The sequence below is a fragment of the Lathyrus oleraceus genome, chromosome 4 (assembly GCF_024323335.1).
Source record: "Lathyrus oleraceus cultivar Zhongwan6 chromosome 4, CAAS_Psat_ZW6_1.0, whole genome shotgun sequence".
NCBI classification, from domain to species: Eukaryota; Viridiplantae; Streptophyta; class Magnoliopsida; order Fabales; family Fabaceae; genus Lathyrus; species Lathyrus oleraceus.
In genome coordinates this window covers 475,539,902-475,560,575 of record NC_066582.1, presented here as the reverse complement: position 1 = coordinate 475,560,575, position 20,674 = coordinate 475,539,902, and the positions used below count along the sequence as shown (strand labels likewise).

Genomic DNA, 20,674 nt, shown 5'->3' with positions numbered 1-20,674 from the left:
ACGAGAAGAACCCCATCAAATCATGAACCTGGGGACACTGCTAAATGAGGGAGAAGATAGAAATGTATTGACCTTGTTATGGAAGAATGTAGAAATTCCTAGAAGCCACGTGTTGGCCAATATGCCAACCATTAGGCTAGTATCTAAGAGAAAATAAAGAATGATGGAAGAGTAAAGAAATGAAATGGAAGAAAAAGTTCTTAGGCACATCATCTTCATCAACAACAATCAAATTTTATCACATTAAATAGGAAGTAGTGGTAAAAAACGCAAGAAGGAAGTGGCAGATGTGCGTTAGAGATGAATTATAATTACTTAGAACAAATAGCATAATTCCAACCTATAAATAACATTATTACTCATTATCAAAGTACAACGAGTCATAATCTTCACGTAATTCTTATTCTTGCCTTACATAACAATTCATAGAGTATAATTACTCAGAAAAAACAAAGCAAACAAACCAACATAGCAATCTTAATTTGTTCTCTTGTTTTGAAAGCCACAAACATAAACAACACAATACAAACCAAATTTCTCCCTTATTGTGCTTTCCTTGTCAATGATATGGTGAAATAAACAGTCTGCATTTTCTCCCTGGACATTTGATCCACCACGATTTCGTGATATCGTTGAAAAACATCGTCGATTATAGCTTCACCAAAGTGACTAACCAGCAAAGGTTCAAACACAGCCCTTATCGTTTGCGCAACATTGTATCCACTGTCATGTAATGATTCACCAGAATTATTTAAATCTACTTCTGAAAACTCCACATGGTTGATGGCAAATGATCCTTCTTCGAGAATACTCGACTTCACTTCACTTCGAGATGGATAATAATTTGGAATATTGAAAGTATTCACTTTATCTTCTTCAATAAGTCCCTATATAGAATACAACAAAGCAATTAATATTCATATTCATATTTAACGCTGCTGCATGTCGCGAACTTAAAATCTCTGGTTAAACTAAAAGAATGTACACCTTTAAGACCATGTGATTAAGAGCAGTGGCGAGAAGATCCAAAAGGTCGCAACTTTCCTTACTGAATGGATCATCGCCTCTTCTTCCTAAAATCGATAGAACCATGCGACCTCCTTCGACTATTTCCTCAGCGCGACACTTGATGAAAACGGAAAAGTCTCTTTCAAATTGCTCATAGTAAGCTTTAATAACATTCGAAGGACTCGTTTCGTTGATGTAAATGGCACCCTTACTATTCTCTATTCCTTCCGGAACCTTAGACAGCCAATGAACGCTATAAGAAGAATGGACGAAATGCAGACTCCGGTCAGGAAAAACTCTACCATAGAAAGAACCAGGTACTCCAAAGAAATAGCAGCGATCTATTTCAGTTTTGGTTTCATCTCGTAGCTTCTCTTTGAAGCTATCGAGTGACCTAAAGACGCTGTTGAAGTCATTTCCTGCAAGATCATTCAAATATATTTTGTATTCGGGAGAAGAATGATTCAGCTTTTTGCAAAGATTCTCCACAACATGGATAACTTCTGACACCACAGATAAAGTGTTTGGTCCACAAGAACAACCCAAATCTGCAATTGCAAGGCTTCTAGGAAGTGTGCTGGAGTATAGACTGGTTATGGCTTCCTCTCTTATGAGCTTTGTAGAAGAAATCACATTTCCCTATAATAAAATAAATTTAAAATTTTAGTCAAAAATATGAGTGACCAAAATCGCATAAAAACTTTTGCGATTTTGATTAGTACAATTTTTCATAGTAAAAACAATACATACCTGAAAAATGATTGAGTTGTTTGCATAACTTTCTTCTCCATCACCTCCTTTCATGTGCATTCCCTGCGCTACTTCCATTCTTGAGGCTTTATGTCTCACTTACTTTCTGAATGTTTAGATTGTTGTGAGTTGAATAAGAGGCTATGAAACAAGACATATATAGAAACATATTTGAATGACGGCTAAACTAGAGAACAACTCTTACCAATTAAATTAGTACCTACCATTGTTGAAAGTGGACTTCATCTATTATTTTTGTTTAAGATAGGTATTTCGGTCAAATTTTGCATCATTATATATATTAAATATTCTGAGTCTATATTTTTTAATATATAGTTTTGTGTCAGCAAAATTATTATATACTTATAAAGTTCAGGTTTTTCAGTATTAAGACGCATGCAGAGGAATCGCAGACATTTTTGTTTTTAACCTATGTAGTATTGGGTCCACCTCATATGCTGGCGATTGTTCAGTCCTACAGAGGTAGAAATTCACAAGTTTAATTGACCTTCAAGTCCAAATTATTGATTGAGCGTGGCTATACATAATTGATTTTCATATAATTGAATGTAATAAAATAGATTTTAACAATTTTTATTAAAATTAATTTTAAATGTATAGTTATTAAAATGGTAATAAATTTTAATATAAAATTAAAAAAATACAAAAATAATTTTATATGTGTAAAATTAATTTTTAAATGATTTTAAGATGTTTGATTTTTCTATTGAATTTATGATTCAACTTACTTTCACATAAATTTATTCAAATATAAATCATTTTAATTTGTAACATAAATTATAATTATAATGTGGACACATTAAGTTAATTGAATATTGACACGTATTTTCTCTCTTATTTAGATATGTAATTAACCTTTCTAATATATTTTATTGTTTCTTTTAGTTTTTAATTTATAAATATTAATAATTTATTTATATTAATATATTATGGGATTTATTGTTATCATACCTTGATAATATAAACATTAAAATATAGTACTAACATCTAACCAAAAATTTAAAGTTTCATTGATTATGTTTTAGTATATCATAGGTTTAATATCTTTTTGTTTGTAAAATTTTGTTTCTTTAACTTAAAAAATATTATATTGTCTAACTGTTCATAACGTAGTACATTAATCTCTTTTATTTATTAGTGATGAATTTAAAGACGGGTATTAAAAAGGTTTAGTCAATAATTGAACGAAAAGAATTAACACGGCATATTATAAGTTTAAAGATCAACATAATATATATTTTTAAGTTAAGGAATAAAAATGAGCGTCAATATTAATATAAAGGAAAAAAAGTATTAAATTTATATAATAGTATTTATAATTGTACTTGATATATGACATTTATTTTTAAAAAAAAAATTAAATTGACAAATATTAAGGAATATAAAATATGTTAAAAGTAATTCATATTCAAAAACAGTATTCTGGTTCAGAAGCATAAGCTTTTGAGGTTGTTATTTCAGAAGTTGTGTTTAGTTTTTGGATTGTAGAATTAGTTATTAAATTTAACTTTGCTAGTGTAGGTTAGCAATTGAGCCTACATGGTCTTTTCTCCATCACTATCATCTTCTCATTCTTCATCTAACAATGTGGTAGTGTATCCCTTCTTTTGTTTTCTAAGGAAATTGATAGTTCTATCTAAATTTAACTAAATCCTTCACTACTCTTTGATTATGATGCACATCTTACATGTTATATTTTCCTAAAAATTGGTCAAAGGGGAGATTATTGTTACATATGATTTATTTCATTTTAATAGGAAACATGTTGAGAAAGATGGCATGACATTGTCTGAGACATTATGTCTCTATGAGCTCAAACCAGAAGACAACATATGGAGCAAGATGTTCCACAGATTGCGAGACATTCTACCTCGTCTAGAAATCATCCTACACTGAATAAATATCGCGCCTAATGAAGATTTGTTTCCATTCTTGTTTGTTTGGCTTATGCGCTTTTTGGAATATGGAAAGTTTCCATAAAAGATCAATTTACAAGAATTAAAAAGAATAAATATGATTGTTGGAGATTTATCAAATTAAAGATTACAAGTCAACTTAATGAAGATTAAATTCTGACACCTTTGGATTTGTTTCAGCTACACAAAATTATACAAACCCTAATGGGTCTTGCAGTTGAATTTTGTTACTATTTAAGGAGAAGTTCTCCGTGTAAAGATTCAGACCTTGAGAAAGAAGCAAGGTGTGTTATAAGTTGTGTTGAGTCTTTTGTTTTGATATTACTCTTGTGGTGTTAAACTCTATTCGCTATTCACATTCCTACATAGATGAATATAGTTTGTTTTGAGTTGTAATAAGTTTCATCATTCTTAAAATATTGTAACTATCCAAACACACAGGAGAGTACTTGAGAGAAAGTGAGAGGGGTCTCATATTCAGGGGTGTCCTGAATAGAATTTCACATGTATTACTAAGAAAAGAGGTTTTGAATTAGAAGGGTTCAACTAAGATCAATTTGTACAGTTACTATTAAAAATGGATTTCCTTTATTGGGTTAACGCCCTTTAAACATAGGTGCCTTTGCACAAAACTGAATTATCAATTCCTTGTGTTCTTTTACTTATATTCACATTTTACTTGTTACTTCATTACTTGTGTCATACATATTGTCCCACACATTGTATCTGACATCCTTCCATTTGTTGATTAGAATTTCACAATCTCTCACCAAGTCTCTTACACAAAGCATTTCACTTTTACATACCTCATGCTTAGTAGACTATGTACAATTATGCCTCTCACCTAAAATATTTTTCTCTTATTGACCTCATGCTTAAGAGATTGTGTATATTTTGGTCTCTCACCTGATCTCCTACCTAAAGCATTTCGCTCTTACATGCCTCATGTTTGAGGTATTATGTACATTTTGTTCTATTGAATCGAATTCTAACCCAGAGTCGGTAGAGCCCACCCTACTTCTTAATCTGACCATAAGGGAACAATCGAGCTAAGACAACAAACATGCAAATCGACTAGGCCGGCCCAAAGAATGTTTAAATTAGGTGTATTAAACAACATGTTTAAAGCGGCTTGATTATCATAGTGGGTGAGATAATACAAGGGAACAATGACTATACTAGCTATTAAATGGATTTTATAATTCTTAAATATTGGACAAGATAGAAGTATTATATAAGAGATATTGACAAAGAGGAAAAAGGAGACACATTTTTACATGACATATATGATCATACATATGTGCATCTTATGTGTATAGAACTAAACACATAGGGGTCGACAATCAATTAGGAAGAGATAAGGTTCTTTCAAAATTGACCTAATTGGTTCTAATGATTAATTGACTAAAATATTCACTAAATCTCTTTGGCAATCTAAGTTGAATCCATTTGTAATTTTTTATGCATATGATATGTGTGATTCATGTTGAGGAGGAATGTTAGAATTAAGTAAATATGTATATATTCTCTCATACATATGACTTCTTAGATTGATTGTTAGTATTTCTTGAATATGCAACGCTTATTCAGTATACATTATGTTGTTTTACGAATTTAAAAAATTGTTACCGGAGAAATTACTGGATTGAGTTGTGGGTTAGGTCACTCTTTTTAAGAAGTTTCCCAGAATTGACCAAAAATGTGCAAAGAAAACTATCAACCACAACACCTCCAAGATAAAACAACTCAGATCTATATTGTATAATTAATATTACATTGTAGGCAATCGGTCTAGAAATACACCTTTTAATGATATAAAGACGATACGATTATGATATAAATGTTAGTTTGAGTATTTGATGAATACCAGTCATAATATCTCGTTAATACCAATCATATCTGGTGCAAAACAGTTAATAAAAATTAAAATTAGAAAAGAAAAATATAAAGATGAAGCGCAAACGAGAGAAAGGATAAATATGTCGAATTGATTCAGAAATATGGAGTACAAAATATGAGATGGGAAACTCTTTATTTATAGGGAAATTTGGAATCTAAATGGAGAAAAAGAAGGGGAAACAAAGTTGGAACGCGGGCATTGACCAATTCTTTCCAAGTAACCATTGGGGAAACGTTAATCGGCAAGGAAAACGTGGGAACGTGGAAGGCAAGGTAAATTTTGATCAATAATTAGGGTTGCCATTAAGCGGTAACACAATAATTAAATTAATAAAAATTAATTAATTTTAACCATTTCAAACACCAAAAAATAATGAATCACCTAAACACAAGCTCGGCCCTAACCAAGCTGACCAGGCGGGCAGACGGCCCTGGCAATGGGCTCGTATGTGATGTTTTATGGTGGTGTATTCTCACCCTTTCACAAAAATGTGTTCCTCTTGGGGTATATCCCACTAGGTCAGCCTACCATATATAAGCACTACTAAGTTATGGTATCCCTTTATGGGAAAAACCTATACCAACTGTGTTGATCCACTATGTCAACATGAACTAAGCCAAAATAGTTTGTTTCATTAATTTCCAAGATATGGTTCCTCCAATTATACTATACTTACAATTATTTATAACCAACTTACAATTATAGATACAAAATTACAAAAAATAATCAGAGTCATCGGCATGTTGAAAACTATGAGCCGCCAAATTTCCAAATTCAATATATTATATTTTTTCATCATCAATATTCGGCTCGGCATGTTGGAAACTATGAGCTATCAAATTTCTAAATTCAATATATATTTTTTTTCATCATCAATATTCGGCCTATTGTACTAAATATCCAGTTCGGGGGTTAGTTTTATCATCAAGTAGTTTCAATCCAATTCGGGGATTAGTTTTATCATCAAGTAGTTTCAACTCTCTTTTAATTACCGTTGCGGGGATCGAAGTGTGATTCTCTCTATCAAATCTAGCATGAATCATTACTAGACCAACTAACTATTGGTAATTCAATGCATTATTCTCCTACTAGTATTGATGGTATCTTGTTAACAAAGCCACCAGTTTATAAGAAGTTAGGAGAAGCAATGGTTTTTCATAGAACCGGAGATTTCTATTTTCATAGTGTCTTTAAGAGTTCCAAATACCTTGTTATTTCTGTCTTTTTGGTTTTGAGAACTTTGTCAAAGGTGATGGGGTTTGAAACTAAAAAACTACAAAATAAAAAGTTTTATTTTTATTTTTTCAATTTATAAATATTAAATCATATCCAATTATATGGGCATATCATTTAAAAACATCTAACTGTAATTCCTATTATAAAAGAAAACAAGTTTAAAATTTATTGAATAAGCAATATATCTTAAACAAAATATTAATTAGATGTATTATCTATTTAATAAATTTTAAAAATAAATTTTCTGAACAAAGAAGAATCAAAAAGAACATTTTATCTTATAAGAGCAAACCGTCAATGGTTTTGCGATATCAGTTTTAGAAAGAAAAAAAACTAAAACTAAAACTAAAAATGAAAGAAAAAAATATTAAACAAATAGCAAATGAAATAAAAAAAATTACAGAAACTAAAACTAAATTCATCTTATTACAAGTAGAATCTTAAATGATAGATGAAATAAATTTTAAAAAAATGTTTTAGGGCCTAAAACCAAGTGAGTCATTGTATTACAAAAAGGGTTTTAGAACCTAAAACCAAATGAATCTCATGCTATATTACAAATGCCAAAAACGCTAATAACCCTAGACCTATTATTAATGATCAACTAAGTCCGTATTTATCTACCAAATAACAGAATATGAATGTAAGAAAAGTTTACACATTTAATAAAATTCCAATACAACTATTTTTTTTAATTAATTAAAAAATAAATTATTATTTTAAATCAATATCTGTACCCAACTATTTATCACATCTGCTTTTTTTTCTCTGTTTTCATTGTTTCCTATATGAATCTTTGAAAATGGAAAAATATGAAAAAGTAAGGTGGAACACTCTAATCTTTAGTGAATATAGAAAATATTTCAGGCCCTAATCCAACCTGTAATGTTTTCAATTAGGCAAAGCTAATACAAATTTAAAATGAATTTGGCATTTATTCTGTTATTCAAGTAGGTCTCAGCTCTTCCCTTAAAGCTTCGACTTTGATTTTTTAGATTTTGTCGATTCCTTAGACCAATCGGGAGGAATTATTTTGTATTCTTGGACTGGCTCTGACTCCGTGCTTTCATCTTCGCCTAGAATGTCCTTAGAGAACGCATCTGGATTGGCTTTGATGCAGCTCTGCAGAGCAACAAATGAATTTACACAGTCCGAACCCTACAAAATTGGAGCAATAGCACATTTCAACACTCGATGAAGAATATAGAAATTCAATACCTGAAAATAAAATATTTTAAGAACCATAAAACCAAAACAACCTAGAACTGTTTTGTTATGACATTTTATTTTGTTATCTGTATTCTTGTTTGCCAGCAGCACCAGACAACCTCCACCATAACTACTTAGCATCAACTGCGGCTATGCTCTCTAGTCTACCACTCTGCACCCTTTCTATTTCTAAACATGTTTCCAAACAAATTTTTCTGTTTTCCCATCTCTGAAATCGTTTTTCATATTAATACTACCAAATAGATTATTTTTGTTCCAAAAAGAAGTCTCTCAATTATTGAAAAAACAGTTTTCAAAAAGAAAAAGAAATAAAGAACTCAAGTAAACATGCCTCTCTGTTGGAAAGATCTAAGAGAGCAAACAAAGTGTAACCATGGTCAGTTTGTTGTCGTGATTCGTGAATCCTAATTGAGACCGCTTTGTCAAAAAATGTATATCTTACAAACTGCAAATTCAGTTGCACCAACAGTATTAATTGTTGTCGATGGCAGATGGAGGTCCATGTCATAGAGCAAAAGTCCTGCCATAGCCATCATAGTGGATTATGACGGAAAAATCCACAATATTGATATTTACCATTGAAGCGAGTCCAAAGACCGTCATTGATATACACTATGGCACCGCCACGGAAGATATTCGATAACACTGACGGTATTTGACAATAATTTTCTGTAATATCATGAACCGCGGTGCGAATTTCATTTTAAACCTTGGGTGTAACCTATAGTTGAAGAAACACTAAACTACAAACAAAGTATGCACCAACTCCATTACACTTTAGCTCTTATTTCAGTAAACAAAAAATTAAACTCTAAGGTAATTCAGAAAACTAATTTAACTGTAAGAATAAAGCAAAGTATGAAGTAAAACATTAGCAAACACCTTTTCTTCAGAAGTACTCTTGAGAAAACAGAGAAATGCCTCTGAGAATTGAAACCCACAAGCACCACTTCTTAGATCAGCAATACAAGGGCATTCAAGAGCTTTCTGAGCCATTTCCTCAACATTCTGAAAATTCAATAAAATTCCAATTTTTCATTGAATTGTTCACCCACCCAACTTGCTAGGTTGATTTTGTTATTAAAGTGAAGTCAAACAAACCTCAGTGTTTTGATTTCCATATGCAGCAGCTTCTGTAACAAAATCACATTGAAATTTCAGCTAGACATTAACACAAACATGTTATGCGCGTGAGTAATGAAACTTGAAAAAAGGATCAAAAGAGAAAGAAAAGGAAAAATCAACCTGCGATTACAGATTCCAGGGAAGTGGGATTAGAGGAATTGGAAGTGGAATTGGAATTGGAATTCGAATCAACTGCAGTTGCGGTGGTTGATTGTGCTTCAGCGCTTTCAGCTTGACCCATTTTCTGATTCTTGTTTTTCTTAAGCAATCAAGATTCAATGTCTTCTTTTAATACTTTTTTTTCTTCTTTCGACGCAATTTCTTCTACTTATAGCTAAAACCCCTTTGTCAAAAAAAACACTAAAACCCTTTTTTTCTTTCTTTATATTTTAGTTACTCGCTAAAAAATATAAAAATTAATGTAATAAAAACTCTTTTTTTAGATGAATCTTAGGGCATTTTTATTTTTGTTTTAAAAAATAATTATTTTCTTTATATATTTAGAAATGAATTTTATAAAACTGTTTTATAAAATATTATAAGTTTTTTTATATTTTTTCAATTAAAAAATCAATTTTGACATCCTATAACATAAATATACATTAATAAAAAATAAAATATATTTGAAATTGTAAATTTTTTAAAAATTTATATCTCAAAAATGATTTTTATAAAAAGTTATTTAAAATAGTTTCAAAATTAATTAAGTGATTTTTTAAATATTTGATATTCAATTTTTTTTAATAAAATGATAAAATATCTAAAATAATATTTTAAAAATAATCATTCAAACTAAATTTTTATTTTAAGCTTTTATAAAAAAAATTATAAGTTTTTTTACACAATTATTCATATACTCATTTTGTATCTATTTTAATTCTTTAAATAATTAAAAATGATATAAGAAATAAATATGATGGGAGTGACAATGCACACTAAAGTGTATTTACATGTTTCGGTCAAAAATCATAAATATTTCTCTAATTCATAATTACATTTTCAAATGCGCTTAAAAATTTACACTACAATATTTCTTAAGAGAGTCACTCTTATTTTAACGTAAACTAATTTGAAAGTGTATCGTGTACTAATGGAATAGTCAATATGTATACTTTCGTAAAACCTACGGAAATATACCTGCATACACGTTTTGAGTTATATTATCGCAGCAAACCTTCTTTCTTCCTTCTTCACTTTAGAAACTTACTTTGAAAGAAAAAAAAACTTGTTAGCAAACCGTGTTTTCATCATTCTCACAACTTTTACTACATTGTATTTAATTTCAGGACATCACTTAATCTTTACTCCAGTTTATTCAATCTAAAAGCTTTCACTTCTCATGTTTAGTAAAAAAAATCATTTCCTTCCTTTTTTTTATTTATGATGCATGGATTGCTTAAATATGTTGTATAAAGTACATTAGGTTGTAGTTACACTCGGAACACATAGTTTATTAAGGTATGTGTTGACATATTTTGATGTTTATTGTATATGGTATGTTGGGTTTCGGAGTTTTCTGTCATTTTTTAGTTTCATGTGTTACGGAAGTGCACTTGTCATTTCTGAGTTTCATGTGTTACGGAAGTGTCTTCTCGAGCCTAGGTGTCTCTAGCATCGTATTTCCGGAGGCACGTATCACTTGTTGTTGCCCTTAAAAGCTCTTAAGTCTATTTTGATCAGCCTGTTGGTGTTACCTCCGTTCATGATGTGTTTTTAAGAGGCCCCATGGAACTTCACTACTTACTCTACATGCAAACCATGCTGCTAGGCATGTGTGGGATGGAAAGATAAAATAAATATGTATTTATTTTTTTAAACATATGTTTTATAATATTTGAACTTTTTATTGGTGATATATTGTTTACACTACCGTAAGACTTTAAAATGCAACAACCACAGTAGGAAGGTTGCAAAGTTGTAGTAGCCTGGAGGACAATGGTTTCATGATGTCATACAATAATCTGGGCTACAAGATTTATCCATGATTGGTTATAATGTTATTAATTATGGTATGTTATGCTTTTGGGGAGAGATTGCATTCTGTGACCTTATCTTTTCATCTTTCAATTGTTGGGAAGTTCATCACATTTAATGATGTGGCATCTCTACTTATTCTTTTGATCAGGAAAAGACTATTAAACCACTCTAGAATCTCTAGACTTGATGAACTGGACATGATGGTTCAATACTTGGGATTTGACCCAGGTGATTCCCCAAAGGAGATGGATGACACCAGAGAGTGTCATGCTATATTTGCATCTATGAAATAGTTGTATAAATACCATTTGGCTGCGGCAGTGGAGGCCGGTGGTGATGATGCACATGTTTTTCATCATAAAGCAGGTGCATTAAGGTCATACCTCATGTGTTATGTTGGCACACCCATATTTAAGGACAAAAATGTTTATTATTTCTACGTCGTTTACCTTAGATTCATTAACTTTTAGTGGATTCATGAGTACAACTAGGGGGCACTTTTTTTGTTTACATGTGCTCGGAGCTAGGTGAGCTTGTATTTGGAACACTAGACAGATGACAATAAGCAACACGTTTTTTATGGTAATATATCTTCACCTTTACTGTTATTAGTATTTCATAACCTTTATGATACACTGTTACTATTATTTTGTCTGAACCATATTTAGGAATAGATCATCTCTCACTTTCCACGCATCTCCAACTAGTCATATGAGGATTAATATAATGAGGCTTGGCCATGTGCTTGCTCTTTCATCTTGCTCAGAGAGAATCAGGTGATCGAACTATTCTAAGTGTTTCTTTACATTATAGCAGATGATATATGTTACACACCATAAATGATCACCGTCAGATGCGTCCCTTGGATGACATAGCCTTCTCCTCCTGATGGTTAGCTTGTGGGTCATGCCGAATTTATCCACATCTTCCTAAGTGAATCATGCGCCATTTCAGTTTTTTATAGGTTATTCCAAAAGACCACATTGCATCTTCTCCTCTCACTATCATTAGCGGAGATTTTTATGTGATGTTTGATGATTTCTATAATCAACTGATACTAGAAGAAGCACGAATGAGGTGTTGCATACAGCTACATCCAATGGTTTTCAAAGTGTTGCATGTATATATCACACCAGATGTTGAGAGAGAGCCAACTAGGTCATCTCATCGGAAGATATTAGAGGAGGAGCAAGTTAGGTCATATCATGTTATTTATGTGTTACCGGAATGTTAGGGTATTGTGCCTATTGGGCGAGAAGGGTGACTCTTCACCACTAAGGGTGTGAAGAGCAACCTCCAGTACCTATTTGTTAAAAAAATTAACATAAAAAGTGTTTTGAGTCGAGTATTTTCCCACTAAGTCGGTCCAATCCACATGGATTTACTCTTTCTAAATATTTTCAAGGATCTCCTTTAAGTATCATTGCACAATAGCATGTAATCCCTTCAATTGGATCTTCTTAACAATTACTCGCATTGAACAATACATTGACATCAGTCTCTCTCTAGCTCTCTCATATATATATATATATATATATATATATATATATATATATATATATATTATATATATATATATATATATATATATATATATATATATATATATATATCTTTGTGTGTATATATATACACACAAAGATATATATATACACACACAAAGATATATATATATATATATATATATATATATATATATATATATATATATATATATATATATATATATATATATATATATATATATATATATATATATATATATATATATCTTTGTATATATATGTTTGACATGCCTATTAATGTTATTGTATGTTTATTGTTCTTTTCAATGGATCTAGTTGTTGCTGCTACTGCTCTAAATTTTACTGCTCATATTAACTCTACCCCTATGATGAGTGATATGAACTTTAAGTCTTGGAAAGAGTTTGTGGAAATCGTTCTTGGATACATGAATTTAGACTTATCTTTGAGGGAAGAGCGTCCCACCGTCGCTGTTGAGAATCCAAATGAAACCAAAATAGAAAAATGGGACCGATCTAACCGGATGTCCCTCATGATGATCAAAAGATACATACCTGAAATGATTAGGGGCTCAATTGCAGAGAGTGAAAGCGTCAAGAAGTTCCTCGAAACTGTGGAGCAATTCTTTGCTAAAAATGATAAGGCTGAGACAAGTAGTACCTTGTCCAAACTCATTTCAATGGTTTATAAAGGCAAAGGGAACGTAAGGGAGTATATCATGAAGATGTCTAATCTTGCATCAAAACTCAAGGCATTGAAGTTAGAACTTCCTGAAGATTTTATTGCGCACTTGGTTTTGATCTCTCTCATTGCATACTTTGGGAAATTCAAAGTGAGTTATAATATTCAGAAGGACAAATCATCTCTCAATGAACTCATATCTCACTGTGTGCAGGAGGAAGAGAGGCTAAAGAGAGAGAAGACTGAAAGTGCTCACTTGGCTACTAGCTCTCAGAATAAAAGGAAAAGTCTTGCAGTAGATTTTTCTCAAAATAAGAAGGAAAAGGAAAAACTTAAGGTGACCACTTGCTTCTTTTGCAAAAATGATGGACATATAAAGAAGGAGTGTTCCAAGTATGTCACATGGCGTAAAAAGAAGGGTAATTTTCGCACTTTTGTTTGTTATGAAATTAATTTAGTTTTTGTATCTAAGGATACTTGATGGGTAGATTCTGGTGCTACTGCTCACATTAGTATGTCCATGTAGGGTTGCCTGTGGAGCCGTCCTCCAAGCGATGCTGAAAGATTCATCTATATGGCCGATGGCAATAAAGTTACTGTAAAGGCTATAGGGACTTTTAGATTATTATTAAAGACCGGTTTTCATTTGGATTTGGTTGAGACTTTTGTTGCACTGTCTATTAGACGGAATTTAATTTCTATTTCTATTTTGGACAAATAAGGTTATACTTGTTCATTTGGAAATAATAAATTTAGCCTCTCATATGATTCAAATGTTGTTGGTTATGGCTTTTTGATTATATGTTTGATATTGAATGCCCTTGTAACAAAATAATGCAAATAGAGTCACATGGTAGAAAGCAAAAATTAAATGAGAATTATGCCACTTTATGGCATAAGCGATTAAGACATATATCTAAACAAAGAATTCAGAGGCTTATGTCAGACAATATTCTTAGATCCCTTGATTTGTCGGACTTTCAAGTCTGCATTCACTGTATCAAGGGTAAGTAGACAAATAAGAGGAATTTCCATGTTTAAAGAGCTAAGGATGTCTTAGAACTAATTCATACCGATATATGTGGTCATTTCCCTATAAGTTCGTGGAATAGACAATGGTATTTTATTACGTTTATAGATTATTACTCAAGGTATGGCTACCTTTATTTGATTCATGAGAAATCTCAATCATTAGACGTATTCAAGTCATTCAAAGTTGAAGTCAAACTTCAACTTGGAAAGAAAATAAAAGCTGTCAAATTTGACTGTGGTGGTGAATACTATGGTAGGTATGATGAATTAGGGGAACAACGTCTGGGGCCCTTTGTGCTTTTCCTCGATGAGTGTGGAATTGTTCCACAATACACAATACCGAAAAAAACCAACATGAATAGAGTTACAGAACGACGACATCGGACTCTTAAGGACATGATAAGGAGTATGATCAGTCATTCTTATCTTCTAAAGTCATTTAGGGGAGAAGTATGAAAGACCAAAGTTTATACCCTTAATAGAGTACCTAGTAAAGTAGTGGCTAAGATCCCTTATGAGCTCTGGACTGGAAAAAAGCCCAACATTAGACACCTACACATTGGGGATGTTCAGCTGAAGCGAGACCTTATAGACCTCATTAAGGTAAGTTAGATGTAAAGATAATTAGCTGTTATTTTATTGGATATGTTGAATGCTCTTACGGGTACAAGTTTTACAATCTCGTCGCTAGAATAATTTTTGAAACGGGAAATGCAAGATTCCTTGAGGATGTAGAGTTTGGAGGGGAAGGAAGCATAATGAGTGTTGCCTTTGATGAACAAATTGTTTCTCATAATGATTAAGTTTTTGTACCTATCTTTGTTCTAGAAACAGACCCTGAAATAAATAATGATGTTATTCCAAACATCCCTCAAGAACAAGACAATATTGAGTTTCTTCCTCAAGAACCACCTATAGTTCAAACTCAACAACCTCAAGAGCCACCATTAAGAAGATCCACTAGAGAGAGGAAGAGTGCGATTTCAGATGATTATGTTGTATTTCTTCAGGAACGTGAGGATGTTATTGGTTTGACTGAGGAAGATCCTACCAACTTTAGTCAAGCTCTGAGAAATCCAAACTCTCTTAAGTGGGTTGATGCCATGAAGGATGAGATAAAGTCGATGACTAGCAATGATGTTTGGGAACTCGTTAAATTACCTGAAGGAAAGAAACTCATTGGTTGTAAATGGACATTTAAAACCAAAAGGGATTCAAAGGGTAACATTGAGAGATATAAAGCTCGCCTTGTTGCAAAAGGCTTTACTCAAAAGGAAGGAATTGATTATAAAGAGACTTTCTTTCTAGTTTCTTCGAAGACTCTCTTAGGATTATGATGGCATTGGTAGCTCATTTTGATTTAGAGTTGCATTAGATGGATGTAAAGATTGTGTTTCTAAATGGAAACATTGCGGAGACAATATATATGGTGCAACCAGAAAACTTTGTGTCAGGAGACCAAAAGTCTATGGTTTACTAACTCACGAAATCGATTTATGGCCTTAAACAGGCTTCCTGTCAATGGTATTACAAATTTCATCAATTAATATCCTCATTTGGTTTTGAGGCTAACCCAATTGATAACTGTGTATATAAAAAGTTTAGTGGGAGTAAATTCGTTTTCTTGGTACTATACGTAGATGATATCCTTTTGGCAAGCAACAATATAGGCTCATTGCACGAAACCAAGAGATTTCTCACAAATAAATTTGAGATGAAAGATCTTAGGGATGCCTCATTTGTCTTAGGAATTCAAATACTTAGAGATCATTCTCGAGGTATTTTAGGATTGTCACAAAGGAGTTATATTGATGCAGTTCTGGATAGATTCTCCATGAAAGATAGTAAACCAGGAGACATGCTCGTTATTAAAGGAGACAAGTTTTGTCTCAAACAGTGCCCCACTATGGATCTTGAAAAGGAAGAGATGCATAAGGTTCCATATGCATCAGTTGTGGGAAGTCTTATGTATGCATAAGTTTTCACTTATCCCAACATAATTCATTGTGGGAGTTCTTGACAGATATCTAATCCACCCTGGTATGCAACACTGGATAGCAGTAAAGCGTGTAATGCGCTACCTAAAGAGAACAGTAGACTTTATGCTCATTTATCGAAAGTAAGATAACTTAGAGATCACCGGGTATTCTGACTCAGATTTTGCAGGATGCCCGAATAGCAGACGTTTCACATCTGGTTACATCTTTCTCTTGGCTGGAGAAACCGTTTTCTGGAAGTCTTCCAAACAAACTTTAGTGGCTCCCTCCATCATGCCAGCAACGTTTGTGGTTTGCTTTGAGGCATCAAATCCTGCAATTCGGCTATGGAACTTTGTCACAGGCCTACACATTATTGGGAGCATTCAAAGGCCCTTGAAGGTTTATTGTGACAATAGTGCAGATGTGCTCTACTCCAACAATAATATGAGTTCTACAAAATAAAAAAAATTGATATCAAGTATTTTGTTGTGAAAAAAAGAGTTTAGAAGAAGCAAATGTTGGTAGAACATATAGGGACAGACTTAATGCTAGTTGATCCACTAACCAAAGGTTTGACACCTAAGGCTTTTCATGGGCATGTTGGTCGAGAAACAAATTTTGATAGAACGTATAGGCACAAACTTAATGCTAGTTGACCCACTAACCAAAGGTTTGACACCTAACGCTTTTCATGGGCATGTTGGTCACATGGGTATTGGTTTTGATATTGCCTTAGATTAGTAGGAGTCTTTTCCTTAATTTTCTATGTTCTATGTTTGATTTTCTGCATAAATAAAAATATATGAGGTACTATTGTTATAACAATGTTAAGGTTTATTTTTGTTGCAAATATTGTAATTTTGAATACTAAGGAACTTCAGTTTGAACTCACTAAAGACTTCGGTTGGACCAGTTGGAAATATAAATGATTTAGAGATCACATTGCATTCCATGTCATTATGTGGATATATATATATATATATATATATATATATATATATATATATATTAGCTATTTTATCAAATAAAGTGCCTTAGATAACTAAGTGATCAAATAATGTTAAAAGACTATCTATATTTTATTTAGAAATTATTTATTTAATTAATTAATTAAATAATTGAGTATGAACTCAAATATGAGTGGATATCATGATAGTTCATTTGGGAATAATGTGAACCCTAATTGGTCACCACACTATATATAGCCTATGATCCACAATATACATACACAAGCAATTCAGGGGTATTGATTGAGAAAGAACCACACAAATCATAAGATATTCGTTATTTGTCTCTTAGCCTTCAGGATTACCGCCAACAAAAACTCTCTCTATGGATACAAGTATTCCTATAATCAACTTGTATATCCTTAAATTTATACATGCTTGAATAATTCTGGTTTCTGCACTAAAATATATATTATTTTTGTCGAGCATGTATATTGGATTGAGGCGTTATTGATTTTAATTCTAATAGACTGTGCTGGTAGGTAGCGAGTCAAATATTATATAACATACAATTACTAAGAATTGAACTCATGACCTTTATACATTGCACAACGATTGTTTACTATAATTATTGTGATAGGTAGCATGCTATCTAGTTTATCACAACGGTCACACGTCTGTGGTGAAAAATAGCATACTTACAACAACACAATACCTCACAACGGTTGATCAACTGTGATAGTATCCATTTTACAACCGTTGTGAGAGAGATTTTCCATAGTAATTATTTATATATATATATATATATATATATATATATATATATATATATATATATATATATATATATATATATATATTCACATTTCTGATACAAAATTTTGCAAAGTTTCATCAATATCTTACAAATTTAAGCAACAAAATGGTGATTTTTTATTATAGAGTGACGTTGCATATGTGAAGTCTTGAATGGAGGCGCCCCAAAAGGATGTGTCACATAAAGAAATTGAAGGCTCAATGAGGAAAAAGAATGCAAATTTGTTTTCACTATGTCTAAGAACTTGTCATTCCTATGATGGACTATACAAGAAGAAAGAGAGAAAAAAAAGAGTTAATAGTGTTGGGTGGACTCACACCACAAGTTGGAAATTATATTCCACTATGTATTTATATATTTTTCTCAACGATCTAATAATGTTTAAAAATTCACGACTTAAAGTTGGGCTCATTTGTATTAGGTTGGACCTGTTTTGTTAAACTTAAAACTCGTAGTTTTTTTAAAATATATTTATTCAAATTCACTCAAAAATATTACGAACTTCATTTTTTAGTTTAAACATTTTTTCCTTTATATTTATATAAAATTAATTAAGTATTTTTAAAATTTTAAAATTATATTTATATATCTCTCTATTTAGAAATTTATAGAATGTTTGTGGTCGTTTAGACGGTGTGGTGGCATCTATGACTTAGAAAACATGTGAATTTTTTACAAAAATAATCCACTTTTTTAAGGAAATTCCCAAAATACCTCTAGTTTCAAAAAAAATCCCAAACTACCCCACTTTTAGGAGGAGGCGTCAATTCAATTGGCGACTCCTCTTAAAAATTGAATGCAGGCGCCAATTGGATTGGCTAGGACATGTGCCATAGCCAATCCAATTGGCTCTCATGTGTATAAGTTGATAGGAGGCGCCAATTGGATTGACACCTCAGTGTAAAATGCAATTTTTTTTGGTAAATGGTATACGTGATAGATAAATTTGAAATAAGACCAATTGATATTAATAAAATTTGCCGTTTACATAAAAAAGCCTAATGGTGATGACCGAGATCACCTAACCGACCTCTAGTGCCACATTCTCTAGCTACCCTAACTTGTGGCACTAACCCACGTTGATGATTCAGTACCGGTGTTTGAGCATCTAAGGGGCCAGGAGCGTCACTACCAACTACAAGAGAAGGCATGTTGAGGTAGTCAGACAAGTCGGCATAGTCTTCAGTATGCATCGATGGTGTACCGCCGTAGCTGAGCTCATGACCCATGCCAGAGAAGTTGGGTTGTGGTTGACTCATTGATGGGCGACCGGGACGGTTGAAGGGAGACATGGGTGTGAGCGATGCGTCGAGGAAAGGTTGGAAAGGTTGTTGGGGTGTTTGGTAGAGATAGGGTTGTTGGATGTTTTGGTTTTGTGAGGTTTGAGTCTCTTGGCTATGGTAGGAGGAGGGGCGGTTGGTGTTGAGTGATCGTTGGGTGTTATGGCTAAGGCGACTTTGGTAGGGTGATGGGGTGGGTGCGAAGCGATGTTGGGTCTCAAGTTGATGGTCAATTTATTGGTGGTGGTATGGGGTATGCTCTTGGGATTGAGGTTGGGTGTATGACATGTTTTACTTGTATGTTTGTGTGTTGGTTGAACGGAACATTTGACGGACAGGGGGTTGTGTGTATTCTGTCTGACACTATTGTTGGGGGTTTGATGTTGAGGTATCAGGTGTGTAAGTCCTCTGGCGTGGGTCGTACAAGTACATATCCTCAACGATGAACTGAAAACCAACCGATCTGTACCAAGCCATATAAGTACGACTTGGTTTTTCTTCAGTTGGCATGACTGCGTCAGTTAAGACATGGTCATGACGGTGCTTCCATTTACAACACTCCGATCTTGCGAAGCTTTGCCATGGATTGAAGTTCCATTGGTCATTAACTTTGCGCAGATGTCATTCTCCTAGGCTAGCTGGGGGATCTGGGATGTTTTGGGGCATACCGAACTGCAACTTCACACGATCACTGTGGTGCATCTCCACGGTTGTGAACCGTATTATCGGTGTGCATGCAGTCCATACGGCCGCGTCTTCAGCGTTGACCTCATGGTCATGATCCAAATTAAGGTATGGACGCCAAATGAACTGAAATGTGAAAGAAGATAGGATTATAATCTAGGTAGAAGAAGTTAACAAAATATAACGAAATAATTAAGTTATTATCCTTATGTCTGTCGGTTGAAGGTAATCCAACAAGTTGCAATACTAAGTAATACAGTGTCTTGGACATCTGTTGTAACTCATACCACGTGCAGACCATCTACACCAAAAAGTCAAAAAATATTAGTTAGAGATAATAATCTTTAAAGAAGTAAGTAAAGATATAGCAATTTAAACAACTTACTTTTGTGCATACGAAAATGTGAAAGGGTTGTTGTTGACGGGTGCTAGGGACAGTAGTCTTGACCAGCCCCGTGCTTGTAGCAAAATAGCACATCCAGAAAACGTAGATGTGTTTTTGTGTGAGTTTTTGCACAAGGAGCTATAGAGATAGACTAGACAAGCAGATCCCCAACTGTAACTTCC

General features: G+C 32.8%; 2 protein-coding genes across 2 annotated transcripts; both read right to left on the bottom strand.

Annotated features, from left to right (window-relative positions):
* Positions 1-330: 330 nt before the first annotated feature.
* Positions 331-1,919, bottom strand: LOC127076273 (S-adenosyl-L-methionine:benzoic acid/salicylic acid carboxyl methyltransferase 3). The gene is made up of 3 exons (XM_051017875.1): positions 1,759-1,919; positions 988-1,647; positions 331-887 (listed from the first exon to the last, which is right to left on the bottom strand). The coding sequence occupies exons 1-3, from the start codon at positions 1,834-1,836 to the stop codon at positions 543-545; spliced, it is 1,083 nt and encodes a 360-aa protein (XP_050873832.1). The 5' UTR covers positions 1,837-1,919; the 3' UTR covers positions 331-542.
* A 5,725-nt stretch (positions 1,920-7,644) lies between these two features.
* LOC127076274 (mitochondrial intermembrane space import and assembly protein 40 homolog) lies at positions 7,645-9,534 on the bottom strand. The gene is made up of 4 exons (XM_051017877.1): positions 9,307-9,534; positions 9,163-9,194; positions 8,944-9,069; positions 7,645-7,989 (listed from the first exon to the last, which is right to left on the bottom strand). Exons 1-4 carry the CDS (start codon positions 9,425-9,427, stop codon positions 7,801-7,803), a joined length of 468 nt encoding a protein of 155 aa, XP_050873834.1. The 5' UTR covers positions 9,428-9,534; the 3' UTR covers positions 7,645-7,800.
* Between the last annotated feature and the right edge of the window lie 11,140 nt (positions 9,535-20,674).

Coding starts and splice junctions, on each gene's coding strand:
- LOC127076274 (XM_051017877.1), bottom strand. CDS start 9,427: ATGGGTCAAGCTGAAAGCGCTGAAGCACAATCAACCACCGCAACTGCA. Junction 9,070..9,162: donor ATGGAAATCAAAACACTGAG/GTTTGTTTGACT, acceptor TTGAATTTTCAG/AATGTTGAGGAAATGGCTCA. Junction 7,990..8,943: donor AGAGTACTTCTGAAGAAAAG/GTGTTTGCTAAT, acceptor CCAATTTTGTAG/GGTTCGGACTGTGTAAATTC.
- LOC127076273 (XM_051017875.1), bottom strand. CDS start 1,836: ATGGAAGTAGCGCAGGGAATGCACATGAAAGGAGGTGATGGAGAAGAA. Junction 1,648..1,758: donor ACAACTCAATCATTTTTCAG/GTATGTATTGTT, acceptor ATTTTATTATAG/GGAAATGTGATTTCTTCTAC. Junction 888..987: donor TTAATCACATGGTCTTAAAG/GTGTACATTCTT, acceptor TATTCTATATAG/GGACTTATTGAAGAAGATAA.